Here is a 23214-nt window from a genome sequence, read left to right on the forward strand (position 1 = left end):
GAAATTGGATGTATGTTTAGGTCTCAAATCAACACACACCTTCCATCACTTCAAACATCCCTTATAAATATTCTAAACAACCAACGTGATAACACCTTGTAATACTGGTAATACTCCCTGCTCATGATGAAACACTAGCTAGCATTACATCTTCACATATTGCTGTTACATATTTCTCCGTGAAATGCTGAAGACCTTGAATCAAACTCAGAGAGCACTAAGGACTCCATAAAAATGTGATCTGCATATTCACCACTGCCCAACCTATAGCCACATGGGGCTCCCTAATTTTTCCTCACTGTCACCTTCTGCTGCTCTTCAGTCAGACTGCTGCCACTCCACCTTCCTAACAACACTCAACAGATAATCCTGCTGTGTGTTTTGCATTCTTTGCTAGTTCTGAACAGGAAAGCAATCACATTCTTCCAACCAACAGGCACAAATGCAGTCTTCCCAAATATGCTGCCAAAATTACACACTCCTACTAAAAAGATCACATGCATATTTTAATATTTCGCCAATTATATTAATACACTTTCAAGCCTTATTATTCAATGTTCTCACAACATTTAATTTAACTTTTTGTCCCTTTTCCTACATGCTAATAATTTTCACATCCATTTAAATTTCACCCTTTGATATACAGGAATTCCCATATAAATCTCTATTACTCTTGGCATTCCCTCCATTCAGTTCCATACCAATTCATGACATCACAATTTTAATTCCATTCACTCTCCTTGAAGCTCTTTATTTAGCTCGTTTCAGCCATTTCAAACAAGGTTTTAATTTCCATCTGAATTGTGCTATATTTTTAATCTTAGTGTTCCTTTACTCTCTTAGTTACACTTTTTTACCTATCTTTATACAGATAGTCCTCAGTTAATGATGGCAATTGGGACTGGAATTGCACCACTCGGTGACAACTCCAGCAGTCTTGGGGCTGTCATTAAGCGAATCACCCTGGGTCATTAAGCAAGGGTATTATATGGTTGCCATTTGCCACCTCCAGGCTTCCCCATTGACATTATTGTTCAAGGCCAGCAAAGAAACTCACAAATGGTGACATAACTGTGGGACTCCGTGTTGTCATAACTGTGAATTGAGTACCAGCCAGGGATTGTATGACAGAGTCTGAGGACCAGTTAAAAGTACCACTTGTCCAGTACTGTTGCAGGTTTGAGCAGTCACAAAATGAGTGATCATCAATTGAGGAATATCTGTAATGTATCTTTTTCTCAATATTTCACAGCATTTTTCTCATTCCCAGCCCTTTTCATTTTATTAGTCCATCAAGCATTATTTTTCATTCTTCCCATTAGTTTCCAAACACTTTTGTGTAACAAACAAAATTGTTTTCACTCTTTTCTGAGCAGGTTCCACATCCTCTTATGTCTGCTTTTCAGTCATTGTGTTATTTTTGTCCTTCTTTCTTTTTTTCTCTCTTTCTTTCTTTCTTTCTTTCTTTCTTTCTTTCTTTCTTTCTTTCTTTTTCTTTCTTTCTTTCTTTCTTCTCTTTCTCTCCTTTCTTTCTCTTTCTCTTTCTTTCTTTCCTTGCCCATGGACTGCAAAACCCATTGCTGGTTCTTTTGCTACCATTGTACACTGAAGTATAACATTCAACTATTCCTAGTGTATGGGTTCTTATTTTCATCTGTACCCACAATGTAACATATGACACCAATTCATACTTTCTGTCATATGTTTTAGCTCTTTTCCTTCCCTGCATGAATTCTTCAGCATTACCCAAAAAAATCTGACTATAGTACCTCTGTTACAAATGATGACATCTTCCCCATTCCTAGTTTCACAAATGCCCAACATACTTATATTTCTTTCACTTATTTCATGTTCTTCCCACCTACACATTTTTATTTAAATCTTCTATTTGCCATAACCAACATCAAAAAGGCCTACATGTATTACACTTTTTGCTTATCATGGTGTTGGTTAATTAAGACAGAGAAGGTGTACACTAGAAAAGTCAGCTTAGCTATACCATGCATGCCGCAAGTAACAGTCCCTCCTTATGCAACTTCAGGACCAGTTAGTTTTATATTCTTTCATTGGTATACCAGAAACTCAGAGCTCAAACAAACTCATGCTGTTACATGCAGGCTAGGGTCCCTAATCTAGAGACTACCTTGCAAAGTAACCTATTGCTGCCTGCATCTGACTAACAAAGAGTAAGATATATATGCAGTATACTGACACACTCACAATCTCTTGTAGACAATAATACGGAGAACTTAAGTAAGTGGCTCAACATATAAAGCATTTGAAATTGAAGATTTTACATAGTGCAAATATATCACAATCTGATAAGTGTTCATTTAAAATTGGACTGGGGTTAAGCTCCTAAATAGTTATAGCAAAATTAGCTTTACAAAGCCGAAACTGGTGAACCATTTTCAACAAAAAGGCTTCATATATCTCATTTTGCTATGCAGCAATCTTAATTCTACCCACACAACCTCGACCTCATCCCAGTGTAAATATATGCACACATGTGCACACATACAAACATATCAATGGGAACTGAAGGAGACTCATCCCATTCTTCTTCAAAGAAAAGCAAAACTATTTTGCTGGTTCATTTCTGACTACTGACTCTCTGGCTTCTAGATGTTATTGTGCTTCAACCACCCATTCCCTTTCCTACATGGACAAAGCTTGAAAAACATGCTTTGTTGAAGTATTTAGTAGGTGTTACTTATAGTGCCAATTCTCTATTTTTTCTATGATGGTGCAACTAATAACCTACAAACTGCCCTGAGTGTGATTATGCATTACTTTCTTTACAGTAGTATTCTTTGAAGAACGGAAAGAACTCTGAATTGGAGTATGATAGATTTTCAGTGAACCCAATTAAACCTAGTAATACGTTCAAGTTGAGGTTGCAAATTAAGTGAAAAAAAACCTTCCATGTAAATTTACAGTCATAAATATTGTTACAAACAAGTGAATACTATTGAATTTAGTACAATTTAGTCTGCTTTACGGTAATTGGGTGAAAGTTGTAACTCTGTTTGGTCTTTACAAGAGACCTACAGAAGGGATTGTATGCATGTGAGGAATGCTAACTGGCCTTCAAAAGGAAACAGCTGATATAGCAGCAGACTGCAAGGCGGAGGTGGGAAGGTGGTGGGATGTCCCTGTTGGTCACTAAAGCTGATAATCAGAAAAAAAGCTATGAGGAAGAAGCTTCCTTACCACCCATGTTTGAAATATTTATAATTGGTACCAACATTATTACTTTCATTTCAACATTTCTCTGATTGTACTACTGTTGTGTGAGCTCTGAAGGATTAATATCATCACTGAAAACTTGACCCTTGAAAAAGTCAATACCTCGTTCCTCATTCCAACCAACCAGGCTTGTGAGGCAAAGAGGTACAGTAACTAAAGCAGTATTTATATATATATAAATTAATGGCTGAATTCTTAAAAAAAAAGGGGGGGGGAGAGGGATTCTTTAATTTTTTAACCACAAAAAATATCTGGGCTCTTTTCAAACAATGGGTATTAAGCAGGTTTATTTTATTTATTTATTTTTTTGTTTTGCTTTGTTTCTCAGACTGAGTATGGTATAAAACATAACTGTTATAGTTTACTAGAGTGCCAATATGGCTGAATACAGGAAAACAGCTCCACAGCTGAAAGGGGAGTAAAACTGCACACTCCAAGGAAATGTATTTTGACTTTTTATATATTTATATATTTATATATATACACACAAACACACACATACCTGCATACGTACATTCACCCAATTTAAAAAAAAAATAGCAAAGCATAAAGAAAACAACATAGTGGCATTAAGAGCAAGTGGTGTGCATTCATATAGTCATGGGTGAATAGCTGACTCCCGGAGCAGGAAATGAATTCTTCCAGCATGCCTAAAAGGACTGGAAGCTGGGATGACTTAAAAACAAATGGCAGGGAGAGAATTTTAAGACAAGGCTAGTTCCCCTTGTTTCAGAAGCTGGGCTGCCTCTACCAAAGCAGCCCGACTCTACCAGTCCTCTCCCGGCACTGTCATTAGCCACTGGTTAGTCTGATGCTCTTTCGCCTCTGGTAAGAACACAAGTGATTAAAATGCCTTCTTCCATTTATAAAAGCGCATCTAAAACACTCCAAATTAATACTGTCAAAACTGAGAAGAGGCGAAGAGTCTGTGGTAAGGCTGGAGCATCAGCTGGAGCATATTCTTTGTCTTCCCAATAGAAAGTGGCTTTGAATTCATGGAATGGGTGTAAAAGGGAGGGGGAAAAAGTGCCTACGGGGTACAAATCCATTCAGGACCTGTTTGTCTGTTCTCTGTAACTAACTAAATGTGTGCTTATTTATAGCAAGTGTTAGCTTTGTACTCTCCAAAGCTGAATACTGACACGTTCATCTCCATGTAGGTAGTCTCTGCAATGGTCCTTCAAGCCCACCTCTTCAGTGTTGGGCTGATCCACCCTCAAAGGGTAATTTTGCTGTTTCTGTTGCTCCAGCAGCCCCTCCTGTTGGTCCTGGGAAGAGTCAAGCTGGAGCGGTTTCTCAGTTTCACTTGCCCGTCTAGGGAGATTTTCTTCCGCAGGACAAAGTCAAAGTTCACCTGGCTGTTCATGGCATAAAAGACGTTTGCGCTATCTGGGATGACCAGTTCTGGAAAGAGCAGAAAAAAATTGTGACAAATGGTGGACAGGCTCCTTCTACCTACATACTTCTACATATTCATGTCATCAAGATAGTTTGGGCAATCATTAAGGATGCAGCTCTTCAGAGGAGGTTTCCTTATTCTTTGAAGGCGGGAAAACCAATAGAGCTATCCAAAATTTTCTACCATATGCTCCAAAATATGCAAATGAGCAAAGCACCCCAGCCCACCCGTCCTCCAAGCACTGAAACAGCCACATCTTCTGAATGTTTGGCATACTGTAGCTGTTTTGTGGGCTCCTCCATTTGCCTGTAGGAGAAGGTCCACTTGAGCCATACTTCTTTTATGTGCATACACATTTGCACTTAGTCCCAGAAGTCCTTTGATACAGCCTCACTAAGACTGCAACTTGACTTATGCTTTAATGTGTATTTGGGGGAGGGTTTGCTTTCATCAACACACTTTGGAAAGGACCTTTATGCATTGGCTCTAAAATTAATCTATCTAAAGACTTCTGCTTATGGAGCTAGTGATACACTGGAGTTCACCTGGTGATACATTTCTGTGGGGTGAGCTTCTGCTCTCCCTCAACATTCACCCCACTTATTTTATTACAAAACTGAAAAAAGCCACCAGGGAACAGAAGCTCATCTTGTTATTTACCTCCCTTCCATCATTCTCTAGGCCAGAGTTGGCAACAATTTTTGTGGTTGCTGGCTTCACTGCTTCACCATCATCATTACAGTGGCCTTCAAAGGTTATGCTATGCAGCAGCATGGTGATGTCACCAGAGACATTTTTTTGTGTGTTTTTTCAGTCATTTTAGCTGCACTCAACAAAAATGACCCAATGCCAGGGTTCCCTTGTTAAACTAAGCCATGATTTGTTTAACTATGATTTATTGACTAAATTGGCTGGGATACACTCAGCTAAAAGCCATAAAGCATGGTTGACTGAATATGACTGCAGATTAGCACATGCTGGCACCTTTTTCACCTAATTTCCGAGGTTTGAATAAACCTACTGTTCCGATGAATTAAAAAGAAAAATGGGGACTGAGAAAAGCCACCTAGGCCAAGTTGGAAATAATGACTCCAATTAGCAATACTAATAAGCCAAAATTTACAGGGGTGCACGGAAGCAAAAGCTAAGGAAACAGCAGGAAGCAAAGCAACACAGCTCCAAAGATTTCCTTTTTTTTTCAAAGAGATAATAATGGAAATGTAGGGGGTCTGAGAAGAGAAGATAATTATCACATCATAGTTATCAAGGCAAAATGAAACACAATTTACACAGGATATTACCTTGACTTCTCTCAAGTTTTTTGTACAAACCAAAGGGCCCCATTGAACCACAGGGCAGTGCACTGACTGTTACTAACTAAAACACAGTGCACACCTTGATCACGAGATGGGGATGGCAATTGACTGCAGTTCTCATATTAGCTTGGTCTCTCGAGTTACACTCCATTTTACTGAGCTCAAGAATGCTGATAAAGTCCTTCATTATTTTAATATGGACAGTGCCAATCACCTGGTTCATTTCAAAAAGGTAAAGTTAAAAGATAATTTAAAAAAAAATACTATTACACAGTTGTAAGCAAAACTGGTGCACAATTTCCAGCATAAATGGCTCAGCTATTCTTCAATGTTGGCCCAAAGTCACTAGTGGCTTTTTTCCAATTAGGGATAGAAGGGGTGGTTTGTGACTGAAGCTGCAATGGTATTTAGTAAACCTAAACACTTGTAAGAAACTGTCTGCTAAGCCATTTGTCACAATGATGACTATGTGACAGACTGTCATTCTTGATTGAGAATGAATGTTGAAGAAAGCTGGATACACCAAAGATAACTGAAAGAATGAAAAATGTGATTCTTAACAACCTTAGTCCTGTGGTCCACCAGTACAGAGTCCAATATGTTACTGGGCCCCAGTACTGAACCGTATGTGTGTGTGTATAAAAAAATTAGAAACTGAATAATTTAAGATTAAAATATAAAAACAGATTGTAAAATTACGAAAGATGGAGGGTTCCAAGATGGACGGGACTAAGAATTGTTAATACAAGTAGTCCTCAACTTACAATTCATTTAGTGATTGTTCAAACTTACAACAGCACTGAAAAAAAGTGATTTATGACTATTTTTCACACTTATAACCGTTGCAGTATCCCCATGCTCATGTGATAAACGTTCAGATACAACTAGTTCATATTTATGACGGTTGCAGTGTCCTGGGGTCATGTGATCACTCTTGGAAACCTTCTGACAAGCAAAGTTAATGGGAAGCCAGATTCACTTAACAACTGTGGCAAGAAAGGAGCAAAACTCACTTAAATGTCTCACTTAGCAACATAAATTTTGGACACAATTGTGGTTGTAAGGTGAGGACTACCTGTACAGGTGGGGCATTCTTATGGGCCCTTGATCTCACTCTGTGTTTTAAAAATGCAACCCTCTCCCACAACTGCCTATTTCTTTTAAGATATTAAAGTTCAGATCTGATAGAATGGATTAATTTCAGCTACATTTGCAAATTAAAACACCCAAGAGACATGGCTTGAGCCCTTTGTCTTCAGGGGGAAAAAAATAACTGGTTTCCTAAGCAGCAAACACAAGTCTTGTTTTTCTTACCTTTGTCCTCAGAAATGACCTGCACAAGTTCATAATCCTCAGCAGGATCTGATTCCAGGTTGTGTTTCAACATCGCTCGCTGGATGACAGCAGGAGTCTTGTCTTGGCTAGTTAACTGGAAAGAAAGAACAGATTGCAATGAGGCCTTCCACATCTGGATTCCAGGCAGGCTTTATGTTTTGATTGCCTAAATCTTAGTGCCCCGAGCTGTCTTTTTTTGGAAAGAAATATCAGTTGAATGGATTCGTCAAATAAGAATGCTACATAAACAGTTGCTACATAAGCCTAAGACTGAAAATCAGGCTTGTCAGATATTACATCTTTTCTATCCTGCTCTACGGAGTAGAGAGTTGATCTCTGACAGAAAACCACTTGAAGAAACTAGAAGCATTTGAAATGTGGATTTACAGATGACTGTTACATATAAGCTGGGTTAACGAAATCACAAATGAGGAGGTGATAAGCCACCTGGGAAAGCAACGGAAATAATCAAAGCTATTAAAAAGCGAAAATTAAAGTATTTTGGACATGTGTTGCGACACCCAGAAAAATACGGCATCCTTCACTTAATCCTCCAGGGAAAAATTGAAGGCAAATGAGGCCCAGGCAGAAGAACAACATCATGGCTTCAAAACCTAAGGAACTGGTTTGGACAAAACTCAGCAGCACTTTTTCATACGGCTGTTGACAAAAATAGGATTACCAACATGATTGCCAGCTTCCAATGACGGGCATGACACAAGAATAATAATAATAAACAGTTGACTGAGAGAAACAGTTATTTTTGCAGCTAATGTTATTCATGAAAGGAGTTTTTTCTCTCCCTTGAGTTAGCATTTACAGTAGAGTACAATCTTAACGCTGCTGCGAGTTACATACCAAACCGTGTGATGGGAGAAGAACCGAAGTAGCTATGGAAAAACTAAGTCATTTATTGCTCCCTGTTAGGGCTCTTTAACATCACACTTATTATTATGGGCCCTGATATTGAACAGGGGAAAGGAGGGAAGAATTTCAGGATCTCCCAAAAGCATTACTTAGGGGTTTCCACTGCATGAAAGGGGACAACAGATGGAGGGAAGAAGTTCGTCTGGTCCTTGTCCTGGGAAAAATATATGCCTCCAATTTTAGACCAGGAAAAAAAGAAAGAATAACACATCTAAAATCTGGGGAAAGCTTAGCTTTGTTATTCTGGCAGCAACAATTAACTAGTTTTAATTAAATGTTTGAATTATTTGGCTTATTTATGTACTTTTCTAGGGATGTGAAGTACAATACGTTTAATCAATATGTGGCTTTGTATCCTGAGAAATTTGTATTGATGCACTGAGGGGAAGCTGTCTTTTACACACACTGGAGAAATCTCTTTCTTAAATTAGCTACAAACAATCTGGTTCAATCTGCTGGGGAATGTGTTGGTTCAAACAGCTTGATAAAAAGAAATGCAATTATGTGTTATCCCGCCCAAAAAAATCGATCAGCACCTCCACTCAGTCAAAAAGAAAGAGAGATCCCATCTTACACTTTGGATTGTCTTTGTATATGACTGCACCAGTAGTAAAACTATTTGCACAAACCAGTGGAGATTGCAACAAAAAAGGGAAATACAAAAGCACTGCTATATTGCTTTTACAACCAAGAGCGATGACTGTATTTTGATCAACAGCCCCTAATTAGAATGCTCACATTATTGTTTAGAGAGATTTGATATTAAAAACAAATTCCCTATAGAGACAAATATTTTAAAAGGAGGAATTCCAGTAGCTCCTACAGTATATGTTCTTGATTCAATATCGATTCTATATAAGTCAAAACCTTGCTTGAAAGAAGGCAGATCAGAAACTGTAAATCAATGTAGCATACAAGAGTTCTTTGTCTTCCCATCTCCTTGTGCTAATTCAGTGCAAATTATTTCTAGGCATTCACATAAATCTGCAGAATGGTGATTTAGATAGCTAGTACAATCATCTTGCAAGAAGTGGTACAAAAATTGATGGTGCAGTAATGGGAAATACTATTTTTTCTTTTAACTGATATGTTTTGCCATTTTTGTCATGTAATACGTAGCTTATACACACACAGATACATAAAACGTAGAGAGTTATGTAACTAAATTGGTTGGAATAGATGACCTACAAGGTCCCTTCCAACTCTGTTAATATCCAACAAGATCAATTTACAAGAATTTGATGTTCTTCAGATATGTTGAGATTATAATTAGTCTTTTTAGCTTTTTAAATTGTCAATTGGGTTTTAGTTTTTAATGTTTTAAATTTTGGGGCCACAGTTATTTAATTCTTTTAATAATTTTAAATTTTGTATTGATATGTGTTTTAGTTCTGGCTGTGCACCGCCCTGAGTCCACTTGGAGAAGGGCGGGATATAAATTGAATAAATAATAATTCCCAGAATTCTCAGATAGTGTAGCTAATAAAGAGATCAGACTATAGGAAAAAAAACTAAATTAGCTATTTCCGGTTCTGTATTTCTCAGTATCTGACTTTTGACTATAGCGAGTTCCATGTAGTAGATTATCTAGAGTTGATTGGTTGGTTATTGGATTTTAAAAAACTGTCATCTCTTCCAACAAGTCTTAACACAAATCATCTTTCCAACAAGTCTTACACAAAATATCTTTTCTTTTTAGGTACTTGCTATTGTATGCTTAAGCAATGGACCAAAAAGGTAGAAAAACTACATTTTAAAATGCCCTACAATTTGCTCTGAAGAGCCCTGGAAGAAATGCATGTTAAAAAAAGCAAAGTTATTCAGCATGTCAGAAATTGTTATAGTGATTGGTAGAAGAGCTTTAGGATTTTTGACAGGAGTCCTCTGAGGGAGATAATAGGAAGTGAATTTGTGAATTTTTGCATGAATGATTCGGGATTTGAGAACATTTCTCAAATTGTGGTATCTCGGTGATACAGCCCCTTATAAATAACCACAGTTCTCATGACATACCATAATGCTCTTATACATGTTGCCATTATTGTCTTCAACACTGATACGGATGATACAGGTGTCTTCGTTCTGTTGGTTGTAAACAGGAGAGGAGACTGTTGAGGTAATGGAGGTGACAGAGATGGAGCGTTTGTGGATTCTGGGATTGCTGGCCAGAGAAGGAGGAGACACAAGGACATTGGTGAAGGATGATACTCCTGATGAAGACGTGTCCATGGAGTGGATGGAGGAACAAGAGGAGGAGGACTCTGTGAGCTAAGGAGTGAAGTCATAAAAGACAAATCAAAATATCTATTTGATTTACAGTAGTTTCTAAACTGAGGATTTTTTTAAAAAAAGAAAGAAAAACAACCCCACCACTAGCTACCATCCAAAGCTGATAGTTAAACTTTAAGGTTATTTTCACAGCATCACGTGGAGATAAAAAAGTTCCAATATTTTGGTCAGTACAACTTTGCCTCCACTATAAATTGTTATCCTGCCAATCCTTTGTAGATATAATTAGAATTTTCAGCTCTTTTGGATGTAGCAATCTGATACACATATATTTAACGTAAGTTCCAATGAAGGAATTTATATTGAATTGCACCACTGGCAGAACTGAACAATAGTCCAAGTTAAGACAGACTTGCTCTTTTGAGCTTTTTATTTCTTTGCATACTTGTACTAAATACTCTGAGAGAAAAGAAGTATATATAACATAAGATGCCTTCAAACAAATTGTTATTTCCTGAATTTAGAACTGACCAGCAGATGGCAGAATCTACCATTTTTTTGTTAGTTCATTCTACAGCTACAGCTATAGTTACAATCTCAGAAAATCTTTCCTTTTGTTTTTGTTTTTTTAAACCTGAAGTTCTCTCCCCTGTAGAGTAGGAGGGCCTTTTATAAAGTTTTACGGGTTATATTCAACACAGAAACATTACTTTTCTTCCAAGATCACTTTTTTGTTCCTTTTGCTTCAGTCAAAGAACATATATAAATCTCAGAGTTGAACTGTGGAGTCCTTGATGCTCTCTGAGCTTAGTCGTTTGTTTGTAGACATCAATCAACCATTAATAGACATGTAGAGATACATTACATTTACACAGCATTCAAAAGAGACAATGAAAAGGCTAAGAAGGAAACAAAAAGACCAGGACACATCCTCTCCAGCAATCAACACCCAGATAAACAAGGATTAACATCTGACAAACAATCTAGCAGAAAACAATGCCCTACTCAAGGAACTACCATGGAGAAAACCACATATTCCTAGGAATACTGGCTAGGCTAGCTACTATATATAAACAGACAGCAACACACACACACACACACACACATTCACTCACTAGTAGGTATGATGTTATCTAGTTGGACAACCAACCAACCAAACTGTGAGAGTACCAAGGACTCCTTTGTTGTTCTTGTCTCAGGAAACTGATAACTTGATCCAGGAGTGCAGAAACTTTTGACCGGCTATATAATTACTAAAATACATTCCTAATGGTGAGAGATACTGTATATTACAATTCAGCAATATCTGGAGGTTCACAGATTGCTCACTTTGATCCTATAGAGAGATGAGATGGATGGAGACAAAATGATTTCAGATTCATATTGAGGGTAAACTGGGGCCCCTGTAAATCAGCTGACAAAGTCGTTGAGCATGTTCATTGTACCAGAATCTGGCTTTCTCCTGCTGCAGCAAATGAAAACCCTCTAACAAGGCTGTCAACCCACTGGGTGTGATTGCTAGTGCAGTGCAGGATGCTCCATTCACTTCCCACGAGGATCTGAATCCCCTTCTCATAAATACCCAAGACTTAATTGGAAATATGTTTCAGACGAATATCCCATGTTTACACCAGGAAGAAAGTTGGGTAGAAAAGTTTCTGCATCACAGCCAATGTTTTCAGGTAGACTCTAATCCATGATTTTTCAAACTGGAGATGTACCCCCTCCCCTTGGGGAGAGGCATGGAAGGTGTGAAGAACCTTTTAGTTGTATGTTATTACAATAAATCCACCTTTCCCAAAGTTTTATTATATTGGTTTCATTTTGGCCTTTGAATTTTTAAGAGAGCTGTCTCCATTGAGATTACACTAAAAGGAGGTGTGATGACTTTAAAATCCCTGCTCTAATCCCAATATCTCCTCCTGGAAATGAAGAATGGTCTTTCTGGCTCATACTTTCTTTTGGGCCTCATCAGGGGTATCCGTAGGAGTGATGCAGATGTCTTCCAATTCAGAATGGTTTGACTCGCAGGATGATACGCTGACCGAATCCATGCTTTCCCCGGAGCTCCCACTTGGTACGGACTTGGGCTGCTCTTTGGTAGGCGTGCTATTAGCAATCACATCAGGTCCCAGAAATAAACTGTCTCAACACAACAAATGAAAGAGGGCAAAGTGTTGGTGAAGAGTAGAGACAATACACAGAAAGCAAGACAACTAGATCTGAAGTGCACAATCCTGCAATGTTATTCCTTGTAACCACATTCTTGATAACTTCAGAGGAGACAGGCAAGAGATACGAAACTCAGGGAACAGTTGTAAGAGATGTGAATTGAAGGTGTGTATCCAACCAGTCAACTTATTGCACATCCAGGAAAGATGCTCTCTGCCTGAGGTTTATCACAGTGCTAGGCAACCCACTTCTTTATATATAGTTCCCAACAGGTAGAAAATGTTGGAGTTTTACTGTGCTCTTGAAAGAAAGTGGGAGTCTTAATGGGTCATAAGGAGTGCATGCCTGTTCTGTATTCTTGAGATCTTGAGAAAATAAAAATCAGGTGGGTGAGTATCTAATTTTGTTCAGGGGAGTCGATATATTATTGCAGCCTTGGTTGATGAAAGCTATACAGCTATATCAATTTCCTTGGGAATTATGAATAAACATGGGTGGTAGTTGCAGCTGGAGTTCTTTCCATGCTTATTTTTATATATATATTTATATATTATATTTATAGTAATTCATTAAAACCACATACACCTTATATCAATTTTCTAATATAGATTATCTTTATTATTCTAAATAGCACTGAGGCTCCTGTCAATTATTCTTCATTTGCAACATTTGATTTAAATTCCTGCAAGGAAGATTGCAATGGCAGATTGTTAATTGTTAATATAGGGTGGGATGGGAATAGAAAAAAGGATTTTGCTTCAACATCTAACCATGACAGTTGGACAAAAAGAAACAAAACAAAACAAAAATAAAAAAATGAGTGGAATTTGGGAAGAAATTGAGTCGTTAATCCAGGATGTTAAAGACACTTTGACAAGAAGATGTGAGAAGATTATGAATAAAATGCAGAGAATAGATGAAAAGCTGGAAATTATGGCACAAAAGACAAGGAGAAACCAGGACGCTCAGGAAGAGGAGGAGTTAACTGAAAGAGCAGCTGAAAAAATAGAACAGACAAAACAACAAGCAAGAAGACATGACAAAAAGGAGATAAAAAAAATTAATAAGAATGATTGATGAAATAAACCAAGGGGAGAGTATTTTAAGGGAAGTTAAATAGGAACTGGAACTGCAGGAAGACTTTTTTGGGAGAGAAACAGGGGTAAGAGTAGATAATTTGAAACTTAGACAATGGGTAGAGAAGGGAGAAATATTTAAGAGGATTGGCCAAACAATGGAAGCAGATAGAAGATCCAGGGAGACAAGCTAAGAAATGGTAAATTAAAACTTTAACGTGGGTGAGAGATGATGGATAAAAAAGGGGAATACTTCTTAAAAGTAATAGTGAGACAAGTTAATAGGGTTGGAAGTTAGAGAAAGAGGGATTAATGTAATATATATATTTTAAGGTGAATTAATAATAAGAAGGGAACCTAGATTCTTAAATGATGATAATTTTGAATATGTTTGAATAATATGGTAACTATAAAAATAACATAGAAATATTGAATAAGCAAAAGATTGAAGATTATAAATTTAGTATAAATATGTGTACTATTAGTATAACTATATGAGTTAATTAAAATGTAACAAATATAATTATCAACAATTTATCAGTAGTAAAAGGAACGATATGTAGAATTTGATTGGCATGAAATCAACATATTGAATTATTGAACAAGATAATAATGAAAGATTCAACAAAACATGTGTATTATTATTATTAGAATTATATAACTCATCAAACAAAAACTATAATTCATAACAAAGCTGTATATTACTATTAGAATTATATAAGTCTGTTAGACACAACAAATATGATTATTGGTATTTTATTTGTAGTAAAAGGAGTGATATTAAGAATACTGCGATTGGCATAAAATAATATATTGAAATATTGAATAATTAAGGAAAGATTATAACTCAACAAAAATGTGTATTATTACTAACATTTTATAAGATTGTTAATTGTATTAAATATGAAGAATATTGTTTTATTTGTACTAAAATGTAAGACACTCTGGTCCCACACTGTTCACACAATGATATGTTTGTAGAAAAATAAAAAACTTTTTAAAAAAATCTAACCATGATAATGAAATGATATTGGGATATATTCCTTTAAATAAAATCATTTAAAGAGAGAGGGAGGGAAGGAGGGAGAGTGTGTGTCAGGGAAGCATTATTTATTTAGCTTTTCAAGCTTTGTTGCAGGTGAGGGAGTCTCTATTAGAGTGCTTGATTATTCACACTCATTTTTCTTTGTTTAAATCTGTGAAAAACAGTTTATTTCAGTTAATGACTCTTAAAGTTATACTATTAATTCCCTTGGATATGGAAGAATGAAGCTGATTAGAACAGCGTAACTTGCAAATGAATTTCAGTTGGGTATCATGATATAAGGTAAATACTATAAGCCCTCCTGAGGCTTAGAGAGATATCTTCTATTTTAAATAGGATGAATTGTTTACCTGCCTTTAAAACAAGGGAGGAAGCTTTTTGAAATGGCTATGCTCCCAAACACCTTTCCTTTCAGCAAGGATTTGCAGTAATAACAGGGGAGTTCATTTGCACAGGTATAAGTGTGGTTTTGCACATGAGTTTCCCCATGAACCAGGAGAGCAGATGTTCTCTCCAGAGAACAACCCTCAGTTCTTCAGGCTCCCAACCTTCACTCCAGTGGTGAAATCTGAACTGGTTTGCTACCAGTTCGCTGGCGGCACATGCGCAGTGTGCGCCAGATGCGTGCTGCATGCACGTACATGCGCACTGTGCACCAAACACGCACTGCAAGCGTGTGCACAATGCACGCCAAAAGAAGGCTTGGGAAGGTAAGTAGAACAGCAAGGGAAGGGATCATCTGTGCTGCGACATTTAGCTTTGTTAGAAAGTAGGATTTCCTGTTTTCTAGCAAAGCTAAACCCCGCAGCACAGTTGATCGTTGGAAATAATGGTTCGTAGGAGCTGGTAGCTTTTTTTATCACTACGGTAGTTTTTATCACTATCGGTTCGCCCGAATTGGAGCGAACTAGTAGCATTTCACTCCTGCTTCACTCCCCATTCAAACTCACAGGCTCAGTCGTTTCACCATGCTTTTCCGCGGTTTGGGGGATGTGGTGGTTGTGTCGATGGCTGCTTCAACCTCACAGGAAAGGGCATAACTGGAAGATTAGAGATTGCCTTCAGATTAGAACAGCATAAAATACTGCTACCATAAAATTAAATAACTGAATTAAATCCAAAACTAGGTATTTTGTTTTGTTTTTTACTTTGGAACAATATTTTATATCTAATGTAGACATTACTTCAAATTAAGTAGCTATGTTAGTATGAGTTATTCCAGTTTATCTCAACCCTGGCAGCTTGAAGAAATGTTCAACTCCCAGAATTCCCGAGCAAGCATGTATTAAAATTGCCAAGACTGAGAAACACTGTTATTCAATAAGTTTTACATGTAACTGCAGGGTTAATTTTTTCCTCCTTTTGAAGATATATTTTGTGTTATATTGAAACTTGGATACTTTTTGGGTTTATTCTTCTTCCTCGGATCCTATTTCTGTATGACCCAAGATGGATGCTTTTCAAGATACATGCAATATATTCTATATTCTAATATAATGTATTCTAACTCCATGAGCAGATTAAATTCTGAGCACCAGAACTGAGTGGGAACAAATAAACGTTCAAGTAAAATGCATCCCTGCCCTTATATTCCAAACATGCACTAAAAAGAAGAGAGGAGAACCAACAGTGCATAGAAACATAGACATGTACATGGCAGGTTTTTCTGTAATGAGTTAGATCTGTAAATAAAATCCATAAAATGCAATTGCTACTCTGCATACTGAAATCTAACCTTTTGGGCTCACAATTAAAATTCAACTATGGCAACATCAGAGAAAGAGAGGAAAAAACAAGCTTTGCACCTGTTTAGTGAAACTCAAAATGTCACGGGAAAAGGAAGTTGATATAAAAAGACAACTTCATATGTTATATATAGCCGCATATTGCTGTAAATGCTGGCTGGCTATTTTTAGAGAAGCCAAAAGTCAGAATTTATTAACAGATACTACCTTGATCGATCATTTCAGCTTTAACAAAAGAATGTTGAAGAGTCTGGAAGGCTTAAAATAAACCTTGAGCTCAGCCTTTCTCAACTAGGGTTCTGTGTGAGATCATGATTGGAAAAAAAATAGCATTTTAAAAATATTATGCACTATGCAATATTAGCACTTGCGGTGGTGGGAATCATTATGTGCCATGACTCAGTTGTTGGCCAACCACTTTGCTGTTGTGGTAAATATTGCAAGCCAACATGGGTTGGGTAGGCTAAAAGTTCATTGTCTTGTGACATGTTTGCATTTTTTGCAAAAAAAAAAAAAGCAGCTGTCAAAATAATTTTTATGTAAAGGTTCTCTTGACCTAAAAATTATTTCAAGGGTTCCTCTGGGATAAAAAGATCAAGATAGATTGCTTTAGGTGGTGAAATTATCAGATCTTGGGTCAGAGGAAAAAGCATTTAGGAGAAAGATAAATTTAAGAATATCGTCCTACAGGGTACAAAGGATACCATCTTGCAAGTGATTGGTTTCCTGGTTCCCGCACCACTGTTTCTAGTATGTTTGTATACTGAATTCATAATAACAAATTGCTACAAGGCTCCCAGATAGCATCACCCAAATTAGGATTAGCCTCTCTAGGACCGTCCCAAAGGTGCTTTTTTTCAAGAGGCAACTGGACTTTCTGGTTTTTCTTTGAAGACGTTTCACTTCTCATCCAAGAAGCTTCTTCAGCTCTGAACTGAAAAAGCTTCTTGGATGAGAAGCAAAACATCTTCAAAGAAAAACCAGAAAGTCCAGTTGCCTCCTGAAAAAAAGCACCTTTGGGACAACCAGGACCTGGATGACTGAGAATCTCCATAGACCTCTCTAGGACTGTACTTGGAATTCTTCACTGCGTAATGGTATGAAGAGCTCTATACTTCTTCAGGGCTGGTCCAAAAAAATCAAGGTGGCAGCCCCAAACAAGTGATCAGAGCTTTGCCTTGTGTGTGTGTGTGTATGTATGTGCATTGCACATAAGTACAGGGTCATACTTACCCCTCTCTGTGAAAGCAGCATGTGTGTTTCTAGTATACATTTCAAAGCTGATTGAATGTCTTGTGCATTCCACAACAATTTTAAAATACGGTTTTGTTCTTTTATCTCAGATGATAAGGGAGATAAGGAAAGATCTGGATTATGCAAAAAAAAAATCTGCCTTACAAATCAAAATTTTATCTTACCTTTCTTCCTCTGTTAATTGCCGCTGTTTCTGGAACCACTGGATGAATTTTTTGTCTGAAGTCATGCAGTAGCTATTACAGGAAGACTGTAGGAGTTTAATCTGAGCAATTACTTCAAATTCCTGAAAAAAATAATAATGGAACAAGAGAGGCAATCTGAATAAGGAAAAAGGAAGCCCAATATAGACTGTCTCACAGTCAAGAGCAGAAGGATGTGGGATAATTAGAGATGTTGAAGAACTCATGACAAGTTCACTGACAAGCATAACATAATTTGATTCTGAATGGCACTAAGCATCTATTCTTTTTTTTAAAAAAATAATTTGATTAAAATTTTAAAACTAACAAAACTAATATAGAATAAAGAAAAGAAAGAAAAAAGAAAGCAAAGCCAAAAGTGCAGAAAGATGACAAAAATATTTAAAAATAGTGTCTGATTTTTTTTACAGCAGTTATTATAGCAGTTATTTTTTTTATAGCAGTTACAACATTTACCTCTTAATCAGTGGTTACCACATGACTCTTATTTTTTCTATAATCTTTTTTCCTAATCATCAAACCATAAATCCTATTTTATGCACACACAAAAAATCTATAAGGGCTTCCCAGTCAACAATAATCATAGATAATGTCTTTTCTCTTATCAAAGAAGTCAATTTGGTCATAGCAGCAAGTTCCATCATCTTCATCCATTCTTCCATAGTGGGTAGTCTCAAATCTTTCCACCTTTACATGTATAATAATCTCACTGCAAAGTCTCTATGCTTTCAGATGAACCTAAAGAATGTTCCTTGCTTGATGATCTGGAAACTTGGGTGAACGGTGGAGCACACAGGGTTCAAAAACTAACTTTCCCACATACCACGACAGGAGACCCGGCAAACTTTTGCAAGTGTACCAAGCCTGTAACTCCCTCTTAAGACTTGTGTTAAAGAGACGGAGAAATGATCTTCAACATGGGTAGAAGTCATTGGTTTTAACTCTGTACTTGCTTGATGCAAAAAGAGCCCTCATCTCTACCTACTAGAGGCAAAGAAACTCTGTTTGCCTCCTCTTCTCTTTACTAGCTCTGCACAACAATAACTGGTCTCTTGAACTGCAGGACAAATTTTGCCCAATGCCCATCCAGCCACATAAATCCTAAAAACTTGTACTACTCTTCATCTGCTGTAGGTCAGCATGATGTAGCAGAGGCGAGGCAATGCCCTGTTGCATTTTAGAGAGGTTTCACAAGAATAAAAACATGTTCTGACTGTGAGACATTTTCCATTGACTACTAAAACCTTCAAAATGTGTTGATCTTAAAATGATCTTTTATTAAAAATACAATAACTTGAATCCATGTGACTGCCCATACTACTTTTATGATACACTGAGTTTGTTTTTCAAAAATCAGTATTTTAAATGAATGATATATCCTAGATAGGTTGATTGAAAATATCTTTACATTGGCTATTATAATTACGGTGATGATAACATGCAATTTCCTAGATGGTATCTATCTATCTTCATTTTTTTAAAAAAATTAATGGCTGAAATCTCATGGAAGAGTAATTTCTTTCTTTCTTTCTTTCTTTTTTTTTTTGCAAGATTTGGATTTCTTGCTAAAGATTTTGTGAGATTTCAAGACAGAATGTGAACGTTTTGTGAGATTTCAGGTAACAGCACAGTATTCTGGGGAAAAGCTATGCAGAATCTTACAAAAAGTTGTAATCTTGAAACATTCCTACATCTATGTTGATGTGCTTAACATATAGTATTATGTGGAGGCATATTATACAGCCAACCCGATGAAGAAAAGGATAAATTGGGCAAATTGTACTTGAGAGGAATTGCGTTTAATATTCTGTCTCTCCTGGAACTTGCTTTACAATTCTGGTTGAAAATGTTAAGCTCTGTAGTTACATTGTCTCCTGTTTCTCTCTAAAAACAATAAATAAATCCTCAGATTTCAGTGTACCATTAAATTGTGACTGAATGGTGGAAACAAAATGCAAGCTTACCCGCCTTCTCTTCTCAAAATTTATTAGCCCTCCCTGCAAAAAAATAAAGAAATGGATTGCAAAGTTACAAAATCTGCATTTTTAATGGGGGTAATAAAAATGGCTACAAAGGAACAAATTTTCCAAAAGGCCAAAACTTTCAAGACTGGTTCCATGAAGATGCTTTTAAATCTCACTATGCAAATCAATCATGGCCTCTCAGCCAAACTTCCTTCAATAATTTGAAAACATGTACATATTCTCCACACTTTACAATGATTTAATTATGCTAATGCTGATGTACATCCCTATTAGCTTGAACCAGCTGCTTTCTTTACAGCTGCAGGGTGTCCTTCTCTTCCCACAGATGATTTGGGACTTTGCAGAGAACAAATTTAACTTGAAGACATTAGCTAGCTTTGGGTTTGTAGTCTCTTATGTGGCAAAATTTACACAAGTTATAAATGTATGCACAATGTAGAGCTTGCTGAAGTGCAAGAATCTTGAATCATGAGGCTACAGGAACAACAAAAATTCTGCCCACATGTGTGATTAAGATCAATCTATTTTGCCTCCCAAAATGTTCTGTGTAAGTCTCTAGTAATTGAAACATCAGATTCTTACAAATGCATGTGTACATTTATTTGTACAGTAATAATAATAAATTTGTACATGTATTTCCCCATGAAAGAATCTAAGCAATGAGCATTCAGCAATCCTGCTGCAATCCTTTGGGGACTGTCATAAAAACTGAATCCAGAACTTCTTTGCATAGAGCCATTTTTTACTGAATTCATTAAATAAAGGGGAAGTTCTTGTGTGGTGCCATCAGCCAGTACAATCAAACACTAAGACATAGTTAAAGGCATGAATAAAGCAAGATCTGCTATGCTTTTTCAAAGCCTGGAACAGTAGCAACGAGTTCTACTATTGTCCCAAAACTGGCAGCATAAGTACCCGATAAAACTCTTGGGATAGTTCCAAAGGAAGAATAACCACAGCATTCGGGTGGACTGATTCATAAGTGAATGTTTCTGAAGAAAGATAATGGTTAAGCTACTATATTCTGGGCTTGTAGATAAGCACTAAGACAGCCTTCCGTAACTTGGTGTCTTCAAAAATTCCTTAGTCAATTATATCTGATTCAAAGCTCATGGTCTGACCTCCCAAACAGAAATGAAATTAAAAACTAAAAGTGTAACTAAAAACAATATAATTTATCCCAACATTATGGAACAATCATAACCCATATACACATTTTCACCCTCCAGGAGATACAAAACAGGACATGATATTGAAGGGTATCTGGTTGGGAGAGCCTGCAGCTAAGATCTAGAATTGAATTAAAAACTGAACAGAACCAGGCCAATTCTTTCAACAACAACAAAAAAATAAGTTGAATGTTTCCAAATGTTTGTGTATTTACCCTTTTGGGTCCTCTACCATCATATTTTAAAATTCATTTATAGGTTATAACTCTTAGTAAACCCCACTTAATAATCAAACCAATCAGTCCATCACTTACGTACTATATTCACAATTATCAACAGAAAATTTTTACATACCAACATAATGGCAGATCCTGACTACAGCTCTAACCTAATGCATTAGAACATTATTTCTAATTTATAAAGTCTTGAGATACTATAAACATAAAACATTACACAAAAATCCCTCATGTGGCAGATGACTTCTTTCCTTCCTTCCACAATACTTATTTAATATTTTATGGAAACATCTTTCCAATTTCATTTTTGTGTGTCTCTTCAGCTCATAGTTTGAATAACATTTTATATCATTCTCCTAATGAACACATTTGAAAAAAATTCATGATTATTTCAGACACAATTAAATACCCATGCACTTTATTTGTTGAAGTGTTTTTCTGAAAGTCTCCTGTTGAACCAAGACATAGTTGGTTACTCTTCCTTTTGCAAGAAAGTCCCTGTTCAAGAGATCTGTGCTTCCATATATTACAATCAAAACATAACTTATTCCAAAGAAAATGTGGAATTTGGGACAAAATTCTGCTAATGTTAGTCTAAAAACAAACACTGGTATGTGCTATCCTGTACATATAGATCTGGTTTTACCCACGGTAACAAACCTGTGCAAACCTACCCTTAAATTTGTTTTAATTCAAGGTATGGGATTTAAACTGGGAGGATTCTAATAATGTAAACTCAGTTTTATAATTGTTAGCAATTGTTCAATTTCCTAATTACAGTCCTATGGTTGGTCTGTGCCTAGTGAGATGATGCTTTACAAATACATGCTGAAGGCAAAACTATTACAGTATGCATGAGTGAGTGTTACAAACCTACCTCTACATAGTCCTGGAGAGCCGTATCAAGCATTGTCAAATCCGTTAAGAAAGTACCAAGATAAGGAACAGTGCCTTGCATTACACCCTGAGCAGAATGAAAGCATTAAGAGATTAACCAACCTAGTTCTGATTCATTAAGTGCTTTTTGACTTTGGATCCAGTTCAAACTTCTATGTGGTTCAGGGATCTTTAGCCCTCTATAGTCCAGATTTCTATACCAAGTTCTTCCTACATATATTTATTTCCTCATGATCTTTTCTATGTTGACATGTCCATCTGTGAAGAAGCAATTGGATTCTGGCCTAGCAGTGGCTGCTTTTCTGGCTGGTTGAGCTAAGCTGCATGAACCATTCATACATCAAATGTGATCCGACAGGAAATGAATGAAGCTATTTCAATAGAACACAATATTGTGGAATGGCCTCTCCTGAGAGATTTATTGAGGCTACTCACTATTTCATTAAGGAACTTTTATGTTTGTATTTCTCCTCTCTGTTTCTTTCCCCTTATGGTTTATACCAGCATATTATTTCCTTTATACAGTACGTTGTTTGCCATTGTAAGCAATTTGCTTTGGGGAAATCGTATATTCATAAAAATAAAATGACTTGCCACTTGTAAAATTAATGTCACCTTATTTTTACAGGGGAAGAAAAAGTGATGATCAAATTGGTAATGTATTATTGCAAGTGTAATAAAGTCTTCTTTATTACACTTTATTACACCTACATTGTTTTTAGAATGTTTATAGAATACAGGAAAAGAAGCAATTTTTGGGGAAGTGAAAAAAATACACAAATTAGATTTAAATATGTCATTTAACAGTCTGAAAAACAGGAAAAAAATCTTATAAAATCATAAAAACTTATTAAGTTCAAAGAATGGAACTCAAGGAAAGCTTACTTTAGCTGCAATTTTAACTTCAAATTTTCTCCACACAAATCTGATTGTTGAAGTATCTAAGGCATTATTCAAACGTAATTGATCAACTATTA

The 23214-nt window shown here is 36.5% G+C and overlaps 1 protein-coding gene across 2 annotated transcripts in view; it reads right to left on the bottom strand.

Annotated features, from left to right (window-relative positions):
- Positions 1-3691: 3691 nt before the first annotated feature.
- The window catches only part of RGL1 (ral guanine nucleotide dissociation stimulator like 1), a 100874-nt gene continuing 81351 nt past the window's right edge, over positions 3692-23214 (bottom strand). The window contains exons 11-18 of one of the 2 annotated variants that reach the window (XM_034409635.3): positions 22218-22304; positions 19915-19947; positions 17912-18033; positions 15699-15788; positions 12411-12597; positions 10240-10308; positions 7279-7393; positions 3692-4653 (exon numbers count right to left, since the gene is read on the bottom strand). In XM_034409635.3, coding sequence (XP_034265526.2) covers positions 4466-4653; positions 7279-7393; positions 10240-10308; positions 12411-12597; positions 15699-15788; positions 17912-18033; positions 19915-19947; positions 22218-22304 — 891 coding nt within the window. In that variant the 3' untranslated portion in view covers positions 3692-4465. Of the gene's footprint in view, positions 4654-7278; positions 7394-10239; positions 10495-12410; positions 12598-15698; positions 15789-17911; positions 18034-19914; positions 19948-22217; positions 22305-23214 lie in introns of both variants that reach the window. The other variant, XM_034409634.3, reaches the window with a different exon arrangement.

The sequence above is a fragment of the Pantherophis guttatus genome, chromosome 3 (assembly GCF_059756535.1).
Source record: "Pantherophis guttatus breed Tessera chromosome 3, ASM5975653v1, whole genome shotgun sequence".
Lineage (NCBI taxonomy): Eukaryota > Metazoa > Chordata > Lepidosauria > Squamata > Colubridae > Pantherophis > Pantherophis guttatus.